This window comes from Carettochelys insculpta, chromosome 6 (assembly GCF_033958435.1).
Source record: "Carettochelys insculpta isolate YL-2023 chromosome 6, ASM3395843v1, whole genome shotgun sequence".
Lineage (NCBI taxonomy): Eukaryota > Metazoa > Chordata > Testudines > Carettochelyidae > Carettochelys > Carettochelys insculpta.
The window spans coordinates 91231436-91253419 of record NC_134142.1 but is presented as its reverse complement, the minus strand read 5'-3'; the positions used below and the strand labels follow the sequence as shown (position 1 = coordinate 91253419).

Here is a 21984-nt window from a genome sequence, read left to right as displayed (position 1 = left end):
TCAGCAGTGCCAGCCTTGTGCCCCACACTCCTGTAGGAGGAGCCAGCCCCTGCCACAAAATGTAGCCCCCACCAATCTCTACATTCCCAGCACTGAGCTCCCTCTCCCCTGCAGCCCAGGGGTGTGCAGTTGGGTTTCATGGTGATGTGCTCTGGATGGAAAGAGACACAGAGGGGAGAGAGGCAGCAGCTGGAGCCAAGAGCTACGTGTCCCAAGCTGCCCAGCTTATGTATGAGCTCATACATGTCATCAACACAGCAGCCAGGAAACAGACTAGCCTGCTCCCAGGGCCCCCACCATTCCAGCCACAGGAATCTCCCCAGGTTGTAGCCATAGTTGCTTCTTGAGACTTTATGAGAGGCACGGGACTGGGTGAGGGCTGAAATGTTAGGCCCTCACCAAACCCGTCACCAGGGCTGCCCAGCCACGGACAGCCAACGCAGCCACTGCAGGGAACGGTATGTGAGAAATGCAGACGAGCGAGAGGGACAGACAGGTCTCTGCAGGCCAGCCTGCACCGTGTGCTCGCTCAAAATAAAGGGTAGACTGCTCCTCCCTCTGTGGTCACTAACCACCCAGAGAGGGGTCCTGCAGAACTTCCTAGGCCTCAAGGAGCCCACCGTGCAGGGCGCCTCCAGGCGAGGCCAAACCCCTCACAGAAGATAGGGAAGAAAGAAACTGGGGTACTGGGCTGGGGCATTGCCTTGGGGCACACCCTGTGGAACTCCCCAGTCTGTGCACGGGAGGGAGAGCCGGTCAGGGCAAAGCATAACGCCACAAGCACCGGGAGAGGCAGAACTCTGCCCGCTGGGGCAGGAGCTGAGGAACTCACACTAGGGCAAGAAGGCAGAGAAAGGGGCACCCGACACAGCGGAGATGGACACAGCAATACCCCTGTGTGTGGGGGAAGGACTAAGAGGGTGTGGAACATATTCATAAGAACATAAGAATGGCCATACTGGGTCAGACCAAAGGTCCATCCAGCCCAGCATCCCATCTGCCGACGGTGGCCAATGCCAGGTGCCCCAGAGAAGGAGAACAGAAGACAATGATCAAGTGATTTATCTCCTGCCATCCATCTCCTGCCCTTGTACTGAAGGCTAGGGCACCATACTTTATCCCTGGCTAATAGCCATTTATGGACCTAACCTGCAAAAATTTATCAAGCTCTTTTTTAAACCCTAATAGAGTCCTGGCCTTCACAGCCTCCTCCGGCAAGGAGTTCCACAGGTTGACTGTGCGCTGGAGGAGGGCTGCAGGGCAGGAATGGAGAAAAGGGACATAGTGAGGTTGATACACAGCAGCTGCTCAACAAATCAACGGTCCCTCTAGCCTGGGACCCTGTCTCCAGAGAAGGCCAAGGGCAGGAGGCTCAGAATGCCAACTGTGCAAGGCTACAATAACCAGGAGCTCAGGAGACCCCACTCCTGAGCTTCCCACCCCACAGGCAGCCACTCACCTCCTGCAGCCTCTCGATGTGGGTCCGACAGACCTCCAGGTCACTGTCTCCTGGAACCACAATGATCCCCAGGGGCACAGCTGAAAGCGAAGCACAGACCTCTCAGGCAGCTGCCTGCCACCAGTCCTGCTGCCCAGGCCAACCCCTGAGGGAGCACAGCCACTGCTTGGCTGCGGACAGCAGCAGAGACAGGATGGGAACAGGACTCGGCCCCTTTGTAGAACATGGGGCCACCCACGGACACTACAGCTCAGGCACACAACTCTCCAGGTGTGGAGGCCCAATGGCCACTCCCTGCTCGAGGAAGCTTCGCCCATACCCCTGGGATGGCACACTCCCGAAGCGTCCAGGAGCACGGGCTGCTCACTCACAGGCTTCCTTGAGCTTCTCCTTGTCATAGTGCAGGGCCTCATAGTCGTGCATGCTGATTCGGTTCACCCGGATTCGCAGCCGCTCAGGCACTGGCTGCTGGCTGCACACAGAAGGGAAGGGGATAGAAAGGAGGCTCTTGGGGGCCGGCAGGAGTTCCTAGCTACACTAGCCCAGCTTCCTCCAGCAAGAGGCAACTGAGGAAGCCAGGCAAGAGCACTGGCTTTCGGTGCCAACTTAGGGAGCTCCCAGCTGCGCAGTACTTGGCTCTCCCAGCAGCGAGTGGAAGGGGAGCAAGCACCGTTGCAACAGGCAAGGGACACATGGCAGCGCTACCAGCTACCCCAGGACTTGACTCCCTCGAGGGAGCAGTGCTGCAGATGGCAGGGCAGAACCCTTGGCTAACCCAGGTCCAGCAGCAGGCGGTAAGGGTTAAGGGTTCATTTTCTGCAGCTGTATCTCAAGCCCCTCTCATGGGCCTTCCTGCGCTGCAGAGAAGGCCTTTGGGAAGCTCCCTGCTCACATCTCTTGCAGGCAACTATGAAGTGGGAAGAGCTGGGAGAGGCCAACCAGAATAAATGGGTAACGGTCCCTTGGATTCCTACCACCCCCGAGGCCCCCAGGGTTACGCTGCACCAGGTGAACGCACTCATTCAGCAGAGGCATGGAGTTGCGTCGCTTGGTCTTCTGCACCATATTGGCCTGATTGCGCAGGGAGATGTGAATACAGGAGGCTGCCAGCTTGCACGGCTCCCCATCCACCTGCATAGGGATGGCCTTGGCTGTGGTGAGCATTACCTCCCGGCACTGGTGCAGCCGCTCTCCATGTCCGCCCACTTGCAAGGCAGCCTGCAAAAAGAACCAGGCTTGTGGCAGGGCTGCCTGCGGGGAAGAGGCTCCCCAGCCAACCTCACAGCAGCCGCCATGGATACCAACTGGAATCACAACCAAACTGCGCTTGGAGGAGGCGGGGAGACAGGTGAGAGGACACAGAGGCTCCCAAAGATCCCCACACACAAGGCTGATGGCGTTTGTGGTTTTCTCCCACCACTAGCCACACATGGGCACAGGATACTGGCTGGTGAGCATTTAAGGAGGGCAGCTCTGCTCTCGGGCACAAAAGGCTCCTCTATTCCTGCCACAGGTTCCACCAACCTATACGTCAGTGGGTGCGCCTGCAGGGTACTGCTCCTGACTGCACTGAGCCATACTGGCCACAGGCTGAAAGACCCCACTGGTTCAGCCACTGGCTCCTTCCTGGAGCTCTCAGGCACAGCTGGATTTCAAGTCAAGGTCCAGGGATAGGTGGTGGGAGCTGTGGGACAGGCTGGGTGCAGCCTCCTTCAGGGCAACGGGGCCAGAGCTTGAAACTCCCCTGCTTGCTGCCGCTGGCTGAGCTGATTTACCAGGGATGTCATGGTGAAGCCGATGACTTCAATGCAGCCATCATCATGGCGCTGGGGCTCGAAGTCATGGTGCTCCCCAGGGTTGCCCCAGGGCATGGTGCCTGCGCAGTACCTGTGGAGACACAAGAGGAGCAGAGTATTACTTGCAGCCAATAAGAGGGCTTCTCAAACACTGAGCAGCGAGCCCAGGCTGCTCGGCATGCATGGCTGCAGGAGCCACTCACCTAGGAATGTTCAGAAAGACAAGGCACTGGGGCTTCAGCTCCTGGATCTTGGGGGTCAGGTCTGTCCCGTCGCACTGAAAAAAAAAGACAGAGCAGTCAGACCCCTAGGCTGGCTGTGGAAGAAGGACCCAGCCGGGCCCAGCCTGTATAACCCCGGGGAACGAACCCCACATTGCCTTCTGAAGGGAGCTATCACCCTGCAGCCCCTCAGCCACGTCACCAATGCCAGGGGAATCCCAGCCCAGACACTCACCACCACTTTGACGTGCTTCGCTAAGTCTTTGGAGCTGCCCGTGAGGAAGTCAGAAAACGCCGTCTGCCGACGCAAGAGACAAAGGTTAGTGCTGGAGACGGCAGCCCCTAGCAGTCGCTGGAGCACACGGCCCCTTCACACTTGATTGAGTCTCAAGGCTCTCGAGGTTGGGCAAATCCTCTTCCAGCCCTCGCCGCACCTTCGGCACATTCCCCATCTGACACAGCTGCAGAGGTACCTGGCATCCCAAGCTGCTGCACCCTGTGACAACCCAGCTCTTGGGATGCCCTCCCAGCTCTGACAGTCGGCTCCAGTCCTAGCTTGCAGCCCACCCCATGTCCCAGTCTGGGTCTCTGGGAGCAACTGTGATCTAGGGCAAGGGCCCCATGTCCTCCAAGGGGGCAGCACTGCTGGGGCTCGGCATGCCAGTTCATTCTCTGGCTGTGCGGCAACATGGCCAAACAACAGTGACTGGGCCCAGCCAGGAGCAAACATATCAGCCTCTTCCATGTAAGAACATTATAAGGGGGGCATGAAACCACAGGAGAGGCAGTCTGGGGTAATACAGCTAATCCCCCGAACCCAGATCCGCAATGGGAGGGACAGCGCTGGGAAGCAGAAGCAGCCAAGACTCAAAGAGGAGAGCAAATTAGTGGGAGGCTGCACTGCGATAGGCTTGTACAAAGGCTGATGCAAGCTGAGGACCACGTATACAGAGACCTCCTCCCAGGGCAAGGAACCAATAGTCACCCTCTAATACAGGTCTGGGATGTTGGGATTGAGCCTGGGCCCCTCGGTACAAGAATGCGAGAAAATTATCACGGGGCTGGAGGGACGGACAGACAGAGACAGACAGACAGACTGCTGGAGATTAAATGAGCCAAGTCCCTGTCGTTCAAACCCCTCGTTTGCAGCGACCCGCAGAAAGCAGCTGTAGAAATAGGTGAGCAGCTGGAGCTCAGCCAGCACTTGTCTCCAAGGAGTCCCACACACTCACCCCAGCATAGAACATTTTATTGCGAAACCGGCTGTTGAATTTCTCTGGATTGGCTTCTAGGGAAAGAAGAGAAAGCCCAGAAGTTAGTGTCACTCACTCACTGCCAGGAGCAACTTGGCTTCCTGTCGCTCTGGCCCTGCCTTGCTCTTACCAGGCTCCCTACCCAGCCTCTCCAGCTGCCTCTCCCACTCTCCTTGGTTTCTTCTTCTCTGTCCCACTCACTTGCACACCCTCCCCTTGATTGCTCACAGTCCCTTCCTGGCCAGTCCTCCCCTCCATGCTCTCCCCCCAGGCGGTTCTCCTTTTGCCGTCTCCCCACCCCAAAGGGTTACAACTGACCATGCAGGGCCACCCCGAGGTTACAAGCCTGCGTCCTTCCTGCTCACCGCTCCCTCCAGATAGGAGAGTCTCTGGCTCCTGGGCGCGGCCCTGCAGCTTTGCACAGAAGGTACCAGCCAGCCCCGCCCCAGCCCCCACCTACCTCGAGATTCGTGGAACTCCAGTGTCACGCGCGCGTCGAAGCCAAGGCTGAAATAGTTGTTGAAGACGTCGAGGGGGAGCTGAACGGGGAAGAAGAGGACACAGGCTGGGAACAGTGGTGCCGGGACATGAGGCTAGGAATGTGGGTTACTGCAAGGGAGAGACCACACTTCACTAGCCACCCACTAGCCAGGTGCAGGCGCCATGGTCAGCAGTGAGGCAGGAGGACTAATTGAGGCAAGCGGCTACTGGCCTGAAAGGCATATACTGGGAGTGACAGAACAGCCCTTCCTGCTGCCTGAGCACATCATTCGTGCCGGCTCAGCGCCCCACAGACGATGAGGGAGCAGGATCCAGCCCAGAATGGAAAGGGAAGCAACTGTGGAGCAGTGGATGGTTCCTCTGTGCCAAATGCATCTGCACTGGGGCCTGTGTCCCCAGGAACCTTCAGGAAGCCCAGAGAGGGATTTCCAAGGAAGCAGGGACGGCTCCTCCTCACCAAGCCCATCCCAGCGGCTCAGCCCCCTTCTTACAGGGTCACTGTTGGCTCACGCAGGAGTCAGATGACCTCCGCTCCCTGAGCCGCTTGCTGTTCTCAGGGTCGGTGCATCTAGGGAATGGTCTTCTGCTCACTGCGAGGCTTTCAAAGCTCCTGCAGGCCTGCACCTTTCGGCCAGCTGGGGCTACCACTAGCCCCTGGGGCAGCTCCCGCAGATGGGAGGGGCCCCTGAGCCATGAGGAGAGAAAGCGGAAACGGGGGGGGAACGCTGGCCCTGTCCTGTATCCCTGTGCCCACGACCCCGCCGAGGTGTGCGCTGCATCTCACCTTCTCTGTGGCCGTCTCGTCCTTCTCCTCAGGGTTCACCTCAGAGTTTGGCTCCACGTGGAGATTCCAGCGATCGAGCTGAACAATGTTTCCCTCCTCCACGTGAGAGAGGATCTTTGATAAGGGCTCATCTGTGTAACCCTATAGCCCAAAGCAGAGCTCAGTGAGCCACCCAACTCAATTCCTCTAACTGGAGAGGGGGTGTAGGACCAGCTGCCCCCAAGCAAACAGCTGGGGAGAACACGGAGCACTCAGGGCTGGGATTCTTCACTGTGTCACCTGCATCCCAGGAGACCCTCTGTGGCCAGGGGGTGCTTGCCACAAACAGGGACTCCCTACCCACCAGAATAGCCTCCCTGGTGGCACAGCTGGTTACTTCTCACAAGGGGCTGTTTCTGTTTACAGCTGATGCCACTGAAGGGGGGTAAAGGTGAGAGAGACCAGGGCCAGCCCCACCTTCCCCTCACTGCACTCACCTCCTCTGCTGGGAGCGTGGGCACAGGGTGCCTGGTTCCCAGATGGCAGAGCATGGAGTGCAAGCAGAAGAGCTCCTCACACCAGTCCTCAGCCCAGATCGCTGCTCCCTTCCCCAACACACCAGACCTCTGTCCTACCACCATGGCTCAGACTCCTCCTCTCCTACAACTACTTGAGCCCCAGCTCAGGAACCAGCAGCACTAGGGAGCAGTGACCTATGGCCTCCCAGCCCAGCCCAGCCCTCCCTACCCCTGTGCAAGTACCCCACTCTTCTCCTCTCCCCCGAATCACTTACCCCACCCCAGTTCAGTGTCCTGGCCAGGTCATTGCCTGTCCCCAGAGGGAGGATGGCTACAGGAGGAGGAGGGTTCAGGCGTAACTGGTCCAGGATGGAGAGGATCCATCCCACCTGGCCAAAGAGGGAAGACACCAAAGAGGCAGGTGGCTACTTCAGAGCACTGTGAGGTGATCAGCTTGAGGGGGCAGAGAGCGTTATCGAGAGCCAGTGATGAGGACGACATGGAGACTGGCCTCCCCACTTCCCAGCCATTACAGAAGATCCTCAGCCAATCCCCGTTAGTGCTGCAGGCCGGGGGGCACACCCCACCTTTCTACCCAGTGTTCTGGGGAAATTCCCACCCTCCTCCCAGCCCCCCAAGAGGCTCCCCAGGGGTGACATTCACACAGTTCACAGCCGTCTGATGCCTTAGGCGGTGTCAGTGCCCCTGTGCAGTGGAAGCTGCGGGGACGCATAGGGCTGACCCCCTGTGCTGTTTGCCCCAAAGGCTGATCAGCCGCTCTATGCACAGGCAGCATGAGAGTGAATCTGTCAGGACTGACACAGACAAAGCTAGATGGGTGGAAGCCTGAGCTCACTCTGGCTCCCCAACTTTACCCTCCTGATGCATCAGCAACTCCTCGGGTTCTCAAGGGATGCACCTCAATGGCATCAAGAGGAGACCGTCACAGCCACCCTCATCTGCCCTGTGGAGAAGCAGCCCCTGCCAACTACTGGCCCCAGCATACCACGCAGCCAGCCCTGGAGACGACAATGGCATGCGAGGACCTGCAGTGAGGACACCCCTTGAGTCCACCTCTGGATCAAGGCACCGGCCGCGTGGCTCAATAGCTCCACGAGGGTCACTCACTGTGCCATCGCCACCGCACGCCAGGATCCGCAGGTTGTGCACTTTCCGGTACATCTCCAGCCTGCAGGGAAAGCAGAGGTGAGCAGCTATAGAAAAGCACTGGCCGCTGTCTGCAATGGGTTCATCTCTCACAATCCCACGCCTGTCTCTGAACCCCTCTCCTCACCCTGAGAGCCTCATGCCATTTGACACTCAGTCGCAATCAGCTGATCTTCACAGGCTCTTGAAGATGCTACTCCCATTGTGTATATGGAGAAACTCACGTGTGGAGAGGGAATGGGATTGGCTCCAGGTCACAGAACAGGCTAGTGACAGAGCTGGGAATAGAACCCTGGTGTCCCAGTCCTGTGCTTTAACCAGTGAGCCACCCTTCCAACAAAAGGCAGCTGAGGCTGACTGAAAAAAGTCAAAAAGGGATCAGTCTGCACAGACACTTCACAGGCCTTGAACCTGCACCCACTATACAGCCACACAGCTCTTCCCAAGGGCCTTAGCTAGAGTGTCAGTCCCTCACTCATGGCCAGCTGGAAGAAAAGAGGCACCAACTCTTCTTGGGAAACATGGTGGGAGAGGGGTTGGGGTCCCTGAGTCAGTACTTACGCCTCTTTGGGGCCACCCTGGCTGAGGTCAAAGACTTGCCGTGGGTTGAGATACCACATGAAGGACCGGATGATCTTGGCCCCCTAAAAGGATTGAAGACATAAGAAAACAGGATTCAGACAATACCAGTGGGGTGAAAGAGTCTCTCACGCAGTTAATGGGAATCTACAGTCTGGGGCAATCTGGCCTGGCTGCAAGAGGAGATGCCAGGGAGTAAGCCGGCAGCATCCTGACTGCTTCTGCATTTGCAGCCAAGACATCACCCAACATGCTAGATTCTCAGCAGCTGGGAGGCAAGGCCTCCACGGAGATGGTTTCCCAGGAGCATGTCGGAACACGTCCTTACCTGATTCCCACCACTCTTGGGGTTCACAAACACCAGCAGCGGCTTCATGAGTGGGGCTGGTGTGGGCTTGATGACAAAGGGTTTCCATCGTGCCTCCTGCAAGAGATACCGCAACACCATCAGCAAGCTCAGGGAAACACACGCTCTCGCCTGTGACTGAAAGGTAAAGTCACTAGGGCCTGAAGTTGGAGACAAAATATTGAGCATTCCAGCCATCCCTTGGGCCCTGGCACCAGGATCCCCACTCCCAGCTCCAGGGGGATTCCTATGGCAGCCTCTCTGTTCTCTCACCTCCCTACCATTTCTGACGATTGCAAATGACCCTTGTACTCCTGCACCTTCCCTCCACCTCATTTTCCCAAGCTCCATGTCTCAAGCCCATGCTTTACGTCCAGCCATCTTCCTTCTCCAGTATCCACTCCTGCCCTCCAATGCAGACCTCTGGAACTAACCTCTGCCCCCTTTTTGCTGGATTTTCGCTTGAACGATGTCCTCTTCTTCTTCTTACTGGACTTTAGCGGATTCTAGCAAAGGAGAAAAACCATGTCAGCAGCAGCCAACTGAGTAGGAGTCGCGGATTAAATGGGAGCAAAGTCTGAGGGAGCGACTCACCTGGGGGCGTCGGACCCGCAGAATCCAGGTGGGTGGGACAACAACAGCAGCATGAGCCCCCAGGGAGCACGGCTCCTCGATGCGTTGCAGCATAAAGCATGACACCTTACTGTGATACTGCGAGGGGGAGAGAAGGCAGTGCTGGCTTGCACAAGCCCGGCCAGGGGTGCCCAGCTCTGCACACCCACAGCACCTCTGCCCCACACCAGGGGCTCTGTGGAAAACGCAACAGGAGCTTCACAGCAGGAAGGCTCCCACCAGGAGGCACGGCAGGGAAAGGAGTGGGGGAACCTTGGAGTAGCTAGAAGTGCCTCAGACAGCCAATCCCAGCCTCACTCAGCCAGAGGCGCGGTGGGGAAGGGGGCAGGAGCAGCGGCCGGGGGAAGCGCTGCAATACACCCAGGTATCAGATGTCATTAGGCCATTAGCTTGGCCAAGGTAACCCAGGGGAAGGGCTGCACTCACCGCTTGCTTACACCAGGAACAGCTGATGGCTACAATCTCCTTGCTGTGGAAGGCAAACTTCTGCTGGAAACCCTGCAGAGGGGAAGAGGCGTGACTCGCGAAGCTCCACAGCGCAGCGCGTGGCCCACAGGCAGGGGAACTGTAGCTCCCAGCTAGGGCAGATGTTAGCCACCAGAGTCCCTCTGCAGCCAGGGCACCTCAGTCTCAGTCAGACGGTTCCCAGCCCTGGCAACAGGGAGATGGATAAGCCCAGGACGTGCCTCCCTGGAAGAGAGGTAAGGCCCCAGCCAAAGGTTCATGGAGCGGGTGTGTCGCTCCAGAACAGACTGGCTCTACTGGGAGACCAGTGTGTGTGGAACTCCTAGGACTGGATGAGGGCAGGGACTGAGCAAGGGCTGCCTGTGCTGCCAGCAGGTGGCAATGTAAGGGACAGCAGGATGCTGGGCCGTGGGGGAGCTGCCCCCTCCCAGCAGGGGTTGTGTGCCTCCTGCTACCAGTGGTGGTTCTCTCCATATTCCCACACCAACCACCTTCTCCACAAGGCTCCAGCTTCTTTGCAGCCCCTCTCACCTTTCCGCACTGCCGGCACTTCCCTTCCTGGCGTCGCCGGTGCACCCAGTGATGGCGGACTACTATGGGCTAAACAAAAACACAAGGGCCAGGTTCAAAGACCGGGCAGAGACACGTACAGACAACACCCTGTTAGCACACTCCTGGGCTGGGACAGCCAGGGGCCAGGCCTCCTCTCTTTGCAGATTCTTTAGCAGGGAGAGGACACTGCAGAAGCCCCTTGGAATCAACCAGTTCAGACACTGGAGCAGTTCAGAAGCATGAGCACTCAGTGCGGGAAAGACCAGGGAGACAAGAGCCCAGACACGGGGTACTTGACTGAGATGCAAGTGGCCTTATCCCCAAGGCTGCTCTCTACAACCCCAGGAAAAACACAGGTGGCGAGGCAAGGGGGAAAGCCTATAGTGTGATGAACAAAGGTTTGTTCTGGTATATTTGGGGGGGCACCTAGCCACCCTCCTTCCTAAAGGCAACAGCAAGTTTGCATCATGCGAAAGGGACCTCAAATCAGGCTTGGTTGAAAGTGCTGGAGAACACTCTGGGTGAGCTCAGCTTCTTTAGATAGAAGCGTAACTTCCTCCTTACGTTTAGTTGCTAGAATACGTATTGTGATTTTGTACCGTACGTAAGAGGGAGTTACTCTCCTTGTGCAGTAATGGTGGCTCTTCGAGATGTGCCTCGCCATGGGTGCTCCACCCTGGGTGTTGGTGCATCCTCGCGCCGGAGCTCAGATTTTTCTATAACGGCAGTTTCCCATGCCGCTAATGCACAGTAGCGCCTCCTTGGGCTACCTGGCACAGCGCAGACCCCTCTGTTCCTTCTCTACCCTAGCAAACAGAGCAGGGCAGGCTAACGCAGGGGAAGCAGCGAGGGAGGAGCAGCTCCCACAAGGCCACACATCTCAAAGAATCATCATTACTGCACAAGGCGAGTAACCTCCTCTTCTTCTTATTCCAGTCGTATCCCTGTGGGGGCTCCATGCTGGGGGACTATAAAGCAGGAGTCATGCTCTGGAGGAGGGTTTGGAGCTCAGTAACAATTACAGTCAACAGAACTGCTTGAGCCACTTGATTGGAGGAAGCAATGGAAGATGAGAGGGCATAATGGTGTTCACACGTGTTGCTGCATGACCACGTCGCTGCCTCGCATATGATCGTAAAGGGTAAACTCTTGAGAAAGGCAGTGCTGGAAGACACAGCCCGGGTAGAATGGGCGGTGACAAACGCCTGAAGTGCCCTTTGGGGAAATGAATACGGGTGGTGATCCACTGGGACAGTCAATGAGATGAAAGGGGCGGGCCCTTGGACGGCTTTGCAACTGACAGGAAGACCCAAGGAGACTTGCACTAAGACCTCGTGTGATTGATGCAGATGGCCGATGCCTGACAAATGTGCAGTGTGCAATGCCGCACATGCAGGATTGGAGTGCGGCTTTGGGAAGAGCACAGGTAAGTGGATAGGTTTATTGATGTGAAATGGAGAGGGAGCCTTAGGAAGAAACTTAGGATGAGGGTGGAGAGCAACTCAATCCTTGATAAACACAGTATAAGAAGGGTCCGCCGTAAGAGCAGCAAGCTCCCCAAGCCTCCTGGCTGACATATCGGCAACTAAAAACAAGACCTTCATTGACAGATGGAGCCATGAACATGCTGCCAGGGGTTCAAAAGGTGGTTTCATGAGGCAGTTGAGTACATGGTTAAAGCCCCAAATAGGGACCAGAGGACGTAGTGATGGAACAGTATTCTGTAGACCAATTGGAAAACGTTTGGTGATGGGATTGGTGAGCAAGAAAATACCATCCTCCACTTGGTGAAATGCCACCAATGGCGTGGCATGCACCCAGACAGTACTGAGGGTGAGGCCTGACTGATGCCAGTGTGGTAGGTAGTCAAGGTGGTCAGGAAGGGGCATGGTGTAAGGAGGCGCAGAATTATTATTGCTCAACCACTGAGACAATCGCGTCCACTTGTAGAGATAGGATTTGTGGGCGGACTCCCATCTGCTGTCAACGAGAACCCACTTTACCTCCTTCAGAGCGTGAGATTTCGGCATACTGGAACCATGAAGGAGCCACGCAGGGAGGTGCAGCCGGAATGGGTCGGGGTGAAGGATGCGGCCAGGAGGAAAGGGATACAGAGTTGCCATTGACTGCTGGTAAAGGTAAGGATACCAGGTTTGTCTAGGCCACACCAGGGCTGTCAAGATGAGGTGAGCCTGATCCAGTCTGACCTTGAGTAGAAGCTTGTGAATCCTGGGAAGGGGAGGAAATGCATAGAGAAGGGGCACATCTCGTTTGATGGAGAAAGCATCCCCGAGGGAGTGTTTCCACAGACCTGCTCTGGAACAATGCTGGTGACATTTTCTTTCGACTCGGGTCGCAAACAGAGCTACGCATGGCTGGCCTCAAAGCTGGAACATGTGATTGAGGCCCACCATGTTGACTTTCCACTTGTGGTGATCGGTGACAGAGCAACTGAAGGCATCCATGGACACGTTCAGCATCCTGGGGACATACATGGCCACTAGAGTGATGTGATGCTGAAGGCACCAAGTCCACAGTTTTATGGCCTATGCGCCTAGGGATGGGGACTGAACCCGGCTCCAATGGTTGATATAACACACGCAGGTGGTGTTGTCTGTGAGGATGTTGACTGACCTGCATGCGAGGTGCTGCTGGAAATGCTGGCAAGTGTAGCAGACTGCCTTGAGTTCCAGGAGGCTTATGTGGAGCACTTGCCTGGTGAAGGACCATTTGCCCTGGACCGTACAAGAACCCAAATGGGCCTCCCATCCCAAAAGGGAGGCATCTGCAGTAAGGATAACGGAAGGGGGCAGTTGGTGGAACGACACCCCGGTGAGAACGTTGCCCAGACATGTCCGCCACTGGAGGGAAGCGAGAACACCTGGCAACATGGCCACGGATTTGGATGGCAGGTCCCCGGCCGAGGCATAGCACGCGGCCAGCCACGACTGAAGGCATTGCATGAGAAGTCTGGCCAGCGTGACCACGTAAGTGTTAGCAGACATGTGACCCAGCAGCTTGAGGCAAATGTGCACCATGATGGTGGGAGGCAGTTGCAGTTGCATCAACAGGATGAGACCACACAGGGCCTGGAGTCTTCAAAGCGGGAGAGTGGCCCTGGTGGTGGTAGTGTTTTGAAAGCCCTGATGAACTCCAGGGACTGTGTGGGTTGAAGTGTGCACTTCTCGTAGCTTATGTGGAAGCTCAGGCTGAGTAGACGGTTTGTGGTGACCATCACCATGCAAATGGCCTCCAGGAATGACTGTTGTTTTATGAGACAATCATCCAGCGAGGGGAAGACGATAACCCCATGACAATGCAGGTGGCCAGCCCTGGGTACAGTGGAGAGCCCAAAGGGAAGGACCCGGTACCGGTAATGGCAGGATCCCACCATAAATCGAAGGAAGCACCTGTGTGCTAGGCGTTTTGTGATGTGAAAATAGGTATTTGGTAGGTCAAGAGAGCCAATCATTTCTGTCCAGTTCTGGAATAATGGTTGTGACAGTCACCACCTAGAACCATCAACTTACAACATATTTGTTTAGCCTCCTGAGGTCGACAGTGGGCCTCCACACACCCCCCGCCATTTTTCTTCTGGGTTAGAAAATACAGGGAGTAGAACCCCCTGCCCTGAAACTCCACGGGGACTGGTTCCATGGTGCCCAGACAGAGGAGGTTGCACCTCTTGCTCGGGGAGATGCTCATGAGAGAGGTCCCTAAAGAGGGACAGGGTACAGGGGCAGGTGGGAGTGGGGTGGGGCAGAGGTAAATGGGATAGAGAACCCCAGGTCACGAGCTCCAGGACCCACTTGCCCGAGGTAATGGCCATCCAGTGGTGGAACAGATGGGGCTCATGCTGTGTGATGGCTGGAGCAGAAAGAGCTCTCAGGCTCCTGACCACACACTCAAAACTACTGCTTAGGCTGTTGAGGGTGGGACGCCACAGGCTGCTGTTGTGATTGCCAATGGGGTCTTTACTGCTAGGATCTGTGCCGTTGGCGAGGTTCAAAGCGTTATGGTTGCTACTGGAACTCCTCTCATGGTCTTTGTGGAGAAGATGGATGAGGTCTTTCACTTTATTCTGGCCCAGTATTCTCTCTACCAAACAGGGAAGGTCCTCCACTTTCTGCTGCAAGTCCTTGGGGACTCCCAAGGCTGGAGCCACGATAGGCACCTCATGACCACAGCAGAGGCCAGGACCCTAGCCCCCATGTCTGCCATGTCCATCACGGACTGGAGTGCCATGCAGGCTGTCCAGGGATCACATTCAAAAGGGCTGTGCGCTGCTGCTCCAGTAAGGAGGGGACCAACTCCTGCAGCTTGGAGTAGCTCAGGTGGTCATAGTCAGCCAGCATGGCCAAGTAGTTTGCCACCTGTGGGAGTAACGTGCTGGAGGAATAAACTTTGTGCCCCATGATGTCCTATTTCTTGCTTGTCTTGTCCTGTGGAGTGGAATGAAGAGATTGCGTTTTGTTGTGGGCAGTGTAAACCACTAGCGAATTTGGCTGTGGATGGGTAAAGAGAAACTCAGCATTCTTAGAGGCCACAAAGTGCTGTTTGTTGCCCCTCTTGAGAGTGGGAGGAATGGATGCCGGTGTCTGCCCGGTGACATGTGGGGTCTGTTGGGGCTTAGTGCAGAGACATTGCAACTCTGGGCGAGGAGGGAGGCTGCAGGGTGCGGAGAAGTCTGTACTGTACTGAAAAGCACCTCCTGCAGATGCTTTCCCTGGGTCTGGGCAACCCGCCAAAATAGCTCCTGGAAAACCTGCGAGTCGTCTGTAGAGGGAGGTGAAATGCAGAGCACTGTGTCGTCTGATGAAGATGAAGAATGGTACAGTGGGGACCTATCCTCACCCTCTGAAAGGGAATCCTAAGCCCCAGAGTGCTCGGAAGGTTGATACGTCACCAACGTGGTGGGCTGCGGCAGTCCCTGGTCACCGTGGACAGTGAGAGCGGAGCCTGGGAGCGAGGCAACTGCGCCTGCCAAGGTGGCCATTGTGGAAGTGGTTGTGGTGTGCAAACCTGGTTTGGGTGGGTGTGGGTAAGCCAAGGTAGGTGGCACATCCTCTCAGCTGGAGTGCTGCGATAAAATGACATGCGTTCGGATGGAACCACCCCTCCCGGGGTGGGTGGTTTGGTCCCAAGACATGCGAGAACCTTGAGTGCCTAGATGAACATGGGGACATTGGTGGCAGCGGGGACATACAGTGTGGGCTGGGTGAGCTGGGGCTGATGCTGTGCGCACCCTTGGTCGCAAATCTTCATGACACCTCTTCTCTACTGGGCCATGCTCCGATGCCAGGGGCTTTGGCAAAGTAGTGCCTCAGTGCCACTTCAGTGCTTTCTCTGTGCCACGCAAGAGTCGGGTGGTGCCTCAGCCCTGGACTTGTGCAGTGCCAAGTCTAGTGCCTTGCGTGAAAGACGCAGACACTTGGGGTGGTGCCACTTGAACTCTGGGCCTGGCATCAAGGGCAGGGTCTCAGTTTTTGAGGCCCTCTTATGCCCGGGGTAGAGGCGTCCAAAGCCAGCAGCGGCTACAGTGATGAATGTTAGCGGTTCAGCTCCGAGTGCACCCACTTTAGCGGTGCTGGCTTTGACGCTGGCAGGAACATTGCAGCAGTCTTTTCAACTGCTATGGCCCATGAGGACGGCACCAGAGGCCAGAACACACCAGAGAAGGGTTCACTTTTGTGGATGGGGTGCTGACTAAGGTAGAGGGACACACAGAGTCCGTACCCTTGGTCTCTCATGCCTATTTTTCGGTGGAGGGCTGCTCCAGGGCCAATGATCGGAGGGACTTTTCACAGACAACTCTTGAGCCTATTGGCTCGGTCCCTGCTGGCCCTTGCCATGAGGCTGTAGCAATGGGTGCAGGAATGGGTTGGGTGGCCTTCATCCAGACACTTGATGCAGGAGGAATGGGCGTAAGAGGCCAGCTGGCTTCTCTGTATGTTGCAAATCGTTTGAAGCCCGGCGTGGTGATGACACAGTAACTGAGTCTAACATTAACTAAACTTTTCTTTTAATTTGAATGTTGAACAGGAGAAATAACTTGGATAAGGATAGAAGAAACACAAATCTACCTAACTAAACTCTTTTGTCTTTCAGAGAAAGTGAGCAAAGATCCATCTGCAGCCAAGGAAAGCCCTTGCTGCTTCAGATGTCAGCAGGTAAGCCCTGACCCAGGTCAAGTCCAGTACCGCCCCTTCGAACTCTATCCTTTGGATGGGGAACAGAGTGGATTTTTAATTTTGTGTCATTTATAAGGAGATCCAGATTGTTGCAAGTGGCTTTCATAAATTTTACTTGAGCTTCCACCAGCGTCCTGGAGCAGCCTTTGATAAGCCAGTCACCAAGGTACAGGAAACGCTCGTATCTGTGGTCTGTGCAGAGACACAGTGATTACTACCATGCATTTGGTGAAAACCCAAGGTGCTGCAGACAGGCCATTGGGAGGACTGTGTACTGATAATGGATGTTGCCCAGTACAAACCTGAGGTACTTCCTGTAAGACTGAGCAATATTGGTAGGAAAATATGCATGCTTCAAGTTGAGGGTGGCAATACAGTGAGGGGAGGAGGAAGGACAAAGAAACTACATGCTCCCTGAGTTTCTTCACAAACCCATTGAGATTTTTCAGGTCCAAGATGGGCCCTAGGCCACCTTTGACCTTTGGTATTAGTGAATATCATGAATAAAAGTCCTTGCCCTGTGCTCCTGAGGAACCTTCTCCACTGCCCCTATGGACAAAAGTGACTGTACCTCCTGGATAAGGAGATGCTCATGAGAAGAGTCCCTGAAGAGGGACAAGGAAGGGGGTAGAAGAACAGGAGGAGTACAGAATTGAATGGAGTATCCCCATTCTACCACGTGGAGCCCCCACAGGTCTGAGGTGACATGAGACCAGGAACAGTAAAAAGGGAATAGTTGGGATGAGACGGTAAGGTGGGAAGGGGATCCAGACAGGTGTGGGATAACATCCTTAACTGTGCCTCCAGAAGGCTGGTTTGGCCCCTGAAGATGGCTTAAGGTGAGGCAAGCACTGATCAAGGGTTCCTGCAGCATCCTACTGCTGCTACAATTTCTCCTCCTGGAGCCATCCTGACAGCTCTGCTGACATGGCGGGCAGAAGCATCTCCCCTGGGTTGATAGAGTGCTGAGGCCCAATGTCCCGAGGATGGCTCTAGAGTTTTCAAAGCTGTTTATCCTTTTGTCAATTTTCTCCGATATGAGAGTCTCACCCTTGAAGGAAAGGTCTTGGATAGTTAGCTGTACTTCATAGGGCAAGCCTGGAGCCACGAGCCCCTCTGCGTGACCACATCCACATCCATAATCCTGCTGGCTACATCAGCCACAACAAACGCTGCCAGAGAAGACGCCCTGGAGACCAGTCTCCCCTTCCCAACCAAAGCCAAAATTCAAGTGCAAAAAAGTGTGACATGAGCAATTCAGCAAATCTAGCCATTGCAGAGCAACAGTTGTAGGAGTACTTATTGACGATGGCCTGTTTGGCGCCCTCGCCTGTAGCCCCCAGCAGAGTAGACCTTTCGCCTGAACAGGCATGTCTATTCTTGGGCGAAGGTCCCTGAAATCCTTCTCTCTCTGGCTGGTGGAGAGTCAGAACACAGGTGAGTATAAATGTTCAGAGTCCTTGGAGGGCAAAATACCAGCATTCGCTGCACTTGGCCATAGGTTACAGCGAGGCCAGGGTTTGCCAAGATGTTCTGGCCATGTCTTTATGAGTGGCAAAGTGATCCAGGAAGGGACAGAGGGAGCCAAATATTCAGCGTTGGGTCGGTGTCATCTACTAATTCCTCCACCTTAAAGACCAATCCTTGAGCAACCTGGTGCAGCAGCTACTGCAGTATCCTCAACTCCTCAAGGGAGTGGGGCTACTGAGGGGCCCAACCTCTGGGAGGAGGTGAAAGAGGCCACCAGAAGAGGTGTTTGCTCTCTCTCATCCCCATCTGAAGGGTTCCCTTGAGCCCCCGGAAAAAAACTGGGGGCTGGACTGATGCGAGTGCCAGGAATGGCACAGAGATGTCAGAGGCAAGGGCAGCACTGGCTCCTGCTATACTTGGAGAGGCATAAATCTGACTCTGAGTACGATGATCATGGCGGCACCACTCTTCTGAAAGTGGATCTTTGAGAAGCAGGGGATCGACTGCACGCCCTGGATGGCGGCCCCATGACAGGCTGGTGCCCAGGGTATGGTGATCGGCATGTGATCATTGCCGCCCTGCCCTTAGACTCCATGGCAGGCCGGGCTGGATTCTGGGGTGCCAGGCTGCTCCCTTGTCTCAGTGGCGAGAATGGTGTCGTGAGCGGCAATCGTACCTGTGCCACACGGAAAGCCTCTGGGGTAGATGTGAACAGCAACCAAGGCTGGCCCAGACTCAACTGCCTCACTTGTCTGAGTCTCAGTCAGGCCACGGCTCTGAGGTGCCACTGGTGGCTAGACCCTGGCTCTCACCTATGGGCATCGACCCCTGTCTGGCCTTTTCTTTTTGTGTGCTGATGAGTGGGACTGGCAGCAAAGGCTAGAAACACCCCCGAGACGGCACAAGACAGTGTCAATCCCTGCCCATTTCTTTCCGCGACACCTCATCCTTCAACGCCAGCACTGGAGAGTGCCTCATGGGGGAGGACACGTTGGGGCAGGGTCCCTGGTGCCAGGGGTTGCCTCCACAAGAAGAATCTTCAGGTATGGGTGGCAGGTCTGAAGCCTGGGGAACAGGGCACGCCCCAGTAACTGATGGGGTTAGGGAGATCCCCATAACAGAAACTTTTAACACTGCTAACGAGTACCTATACTTAATTACCATAGACAGAGTATATACAAAGACTGCTAAAGCACTGCTAATCCACGTGCCAGGGCAAAGGAAGTTCTGGGAACAGCTCCAGAGGGGCCCCTAGCAGCTGTGCTTATGGCCAGCTGCTGGTGGGGAAAAAATCTTCTGGCTACTGTACCCATGCACACACCTGATTGGACTGGACATGAACAAGCACTCAAAGAAGAAATTAAGTGTCGCTGAACTCTCCTCCTCTTCCTTCGCCCCAGCTTCCAACTTAACTATGAATGGAGCCAAAGGCATAGGCTGACAGCCAGCATGTGCTGCCTGAAATGGCATTTCCTCATGCTGGCAGTGACAGGAGCAGGGTCATTTAACACATCCATCTTCTCTGTGCCCGAGTGCACCACGGAGCAGGGGCTGCTCATTCTACAAGAGGAGACAGTGCCAGTGTCTAATGGTTATGGGGTGGCAGGATCCTCCCCCACCCTGCAAGCCAGGGGAGCGATTTTAGGGAGAGGTGGAAGGAGGAGACAGTACATTCCCCACAGCTTTTGTTAGGCAGTGAGGATGGGAAGGGGAGTGTCTGTTTAAAGACAGTGTTTCTTTTCTCTACCCCAACCCCAGGGTTTAAGCTTCCATCTGGCAGGGGGAGGTACACAGAGTAGGTAGCACAGCGGAGTGAGAGTTTGTTGCTTTGAGCAAGAGCCCTCTGCCCCCGGCTGATGAACAGCTGCTGTTCGCGCGCCCACACTGTGGTTTATTCCTCCTCCTCCAGGTTGTTTCCTACTGAAAAGCAGATCAGCAGTTGGAATGATGAATTTGGGATTTTAGAGCACCACCGGGATCAGAGCCCTAACCCCAATTATCTGGTTAAAGCTGGTAAGGTAAGTTTGAGGGATAAGGAGGCTCAGACACTCTAATGATGGGTGCCTTGGAAACGGATTGCACAAGGTTCTCTATGGGGAATGCAGAGGAGAGACTCTCAGCTATGCTTCCGACGTAAAAGTTAGTGCCGTGGCTGTTCAGGGAACCCTAGGTGTGTGATCCCCGGCCTGTGCCCTACCAGAGGCTCCTGTCTGCTAGTGTGGAACTGCCCTAGGACTAGTTTGTGTGAATACGCTCCAGTTCCCTCCACCCCCAGCCTTCAGCACCATGGAGAGCTCCACATCCCTAGGGAAGGCCCAGGGTGCTGTTGAGGGTCTCACCCCGGAGCACAGAGGTTTGCAGGAAAGCTCCTGGGGGGCATTCCTGCATTTCCCCTGAAAGTGGGGCCGAACAGCTATTTACTCCTTCCTGGATGGCACTGTGGGCACTGGAGGGGGGGCACCAAGAGGCATCAGAGGGGAGTGGTTCAAAAGCAGTGCTTCTCAAACTTGAGCAACCCAAGACCCCCATTTTGATTTAAAAATTTTCAGGTACCCCCATGTCTGCCCCTTCTCTGAGGCACAGCTCCTCTCCCCGCTCTTTGTCCCCTCGCCCTCTGTTGCTCACTCCTCCTCACTTGCCCCAGGACGGGGCAGTGGGTTGAGATGTGGAAGAGGGGGTAAGAGCACTAGCATAGGGCCAGAAATGCTCTCTTTGGGGTACCAGAGGGGGCTCTGGGCCAGGGGGTCCATGCTGGGAGAGGGGGCCAGGGACAAGGGGATTGGAGTATGGGAGGGGACTCCAGGGATGGGGCAGGGTACTGGGGGGCACAGTGCCAGCCATGGCTACTGCAGCCCTCAGGTTCCTGTGGCTCACAGGTGTAGTGATATGCAGGGAGGCTCTGCATGCTGTTCTTGTGCCTCAGGTGCTGCCCCTGCAGGTCTCATTGCTCGCACTTCCTGGCCCCTGGGAGCTGCGGAGCGGGCACTCAGACAGGGGAGTGTGCAGAGCCTCTCAGGCTGCCCTTGCAACTAGGGACCGCAGGGATGCGGTGAATGCTTTCAGGAGCCACAAGAAAGTAGGGCAGATAGAGAGCCTGCCTTAGCCTGGGCCCCAGGAGGCAGATGAGAGGAGGAGGGGCAGAGAGGAATTGATCAGCGGGGCCCAGTCTGAGAAATGCTGGTGTAAGGTGCTACAATGGTCCCAGCCTGCAGTACACACCGTTGGGAACAATCCTGGCCTGGCTGGTAGAGGTGGAGTGGGCAGGGCAGAAAAGCAAAAAACTGGCTCTTCCCCTCAATCTCCACACAGCCTTCCAGGAGATGTACCAGAGTTCTGCTGTTGTCTTTCATTTTCTCAGGGCCGCCACCAGATGGTCTGAAATTGCTCCTGGGAAAGGCTGTCTTTGAGGTGTGCCTGGCCCAGCCTGCAGGCCCAGGAGGTTTGAAGAATGCAGATCAGCAGCTGACTGTCCAGAAGCGGATCTGCCTCTGAATGATCCGAGCTTCTCCCCACAATAGTATCTATCCAGTTCAGACACATTTCAAAGAAATGCCCCACAGCATGAGTGGACCTGCCACTTCAGTGCCTAGAGGTTTCACAGACAGCACAAACTCAGGGGCTTCTGCCACACCTGAAATAGGCCAGGCCTTCTGCTGCTTCCACAACAAACCAAGCTAAGCCTCCTTCCTGCCAGCTGACCCCGCCCCACCCTCACCACCAAACCAGGAGATGGCAGGACCTCCTCTTGGCAAACACTGCAAGCAGCCCAGCAGAGTCTCTCACCTCCCGAACGTTCCTTGATCCCGACTCCCTGAAGGAAGGTTTGCAGCGGAAATTTATCTGCAGATTCAACACACACAAGAAAGGAGTCAGTGACACCGTCTGCTAAAGGGAGACCTACTGGAGCTGGGTTCTGGCATTTGATGCCTATCTGGCATTCTCATCCAACCCCCTTCCAAATGCTGCAATGACAGGAGATTGGCTAAAAGCCTGTTTCCTCACTAGGCTTTCGTGTTAGGAGGCGCCTGATCTGCCGGTAGTGACAATGGTTAGCCAAAGCACACAGGGTT

The 21984-nt window shown here is 55.6% G+C and overlaps 1 protein-coding gene across 8 annotated transcripts in view; it reads right to left on the bottom strand.

Annotated features, from left to right (window-relative positions):
• DGKZ (diacylglycerol kinase zeta) overlaps positions 1-21984 on the bottom strand; it is an 89017-nt gene that overhangs the window by 19395 nt on the left and 47638 nt on the right. For 6 of the 8 annotated variants that reach the window (XM_074997575.1, XM_074997578.1, XM_074997579.1 and 3 more), the window contains 18 exons: positions 21698-21754; positions 10233-10301; positions 9663-9734; positions 9198-9314; positions 9038-9109; positions 8586-8681; positions 8240-8322; positions 7640-7700; positions 6787-6900; positions 6015-6155; positions 5190-5268; positions 4709-4764; positions 3712-3774; positions 3459-3532; positions 3235-3346; positions 2478-2677; positions 1831-1931; positions 1460-1539 (listed from right to left, as the gene is read on the bottom strand). In XM_074997575.1, coding sequence (XP_074853676.1) covers positions 1460-1539; positions 1831-1931; positions 2478-2677; positions 3235-3346; positions 3459-3532; positions 3712-3774; positions 4709-4764; positions 5190-5268; positions 6015-6155; positions 6787-6900; positions 7640-7700; positions 8240-8322; positions 8586-8681; positions 9038-9109; positions 9198-9314; positions 9663-9734; positions 10233-10301; positions 21698-21754 — 1647 coding nt within the window. The remainder of the gene's footprint in view (positions 1-1459; positions 1540-1830; positions 1932-2477; positions 2678-3234; positions 3347-3458; positions 3533-3711; positions 3775-4708; positions 4765-5189; positions 5269-6014; positions 6156-6786; positions 6901-7639; positions 7701-8239; positions 8323-8585; positions 8682-9037; positions 9110-9197; positions 9315-9662; positions 9735-10232; positions 10302-21697; positions 21755-21984) is intronic. The other 2 variants (XM_074997573.1, XM_074997574.1) reach the window with 2 other exon arrangements.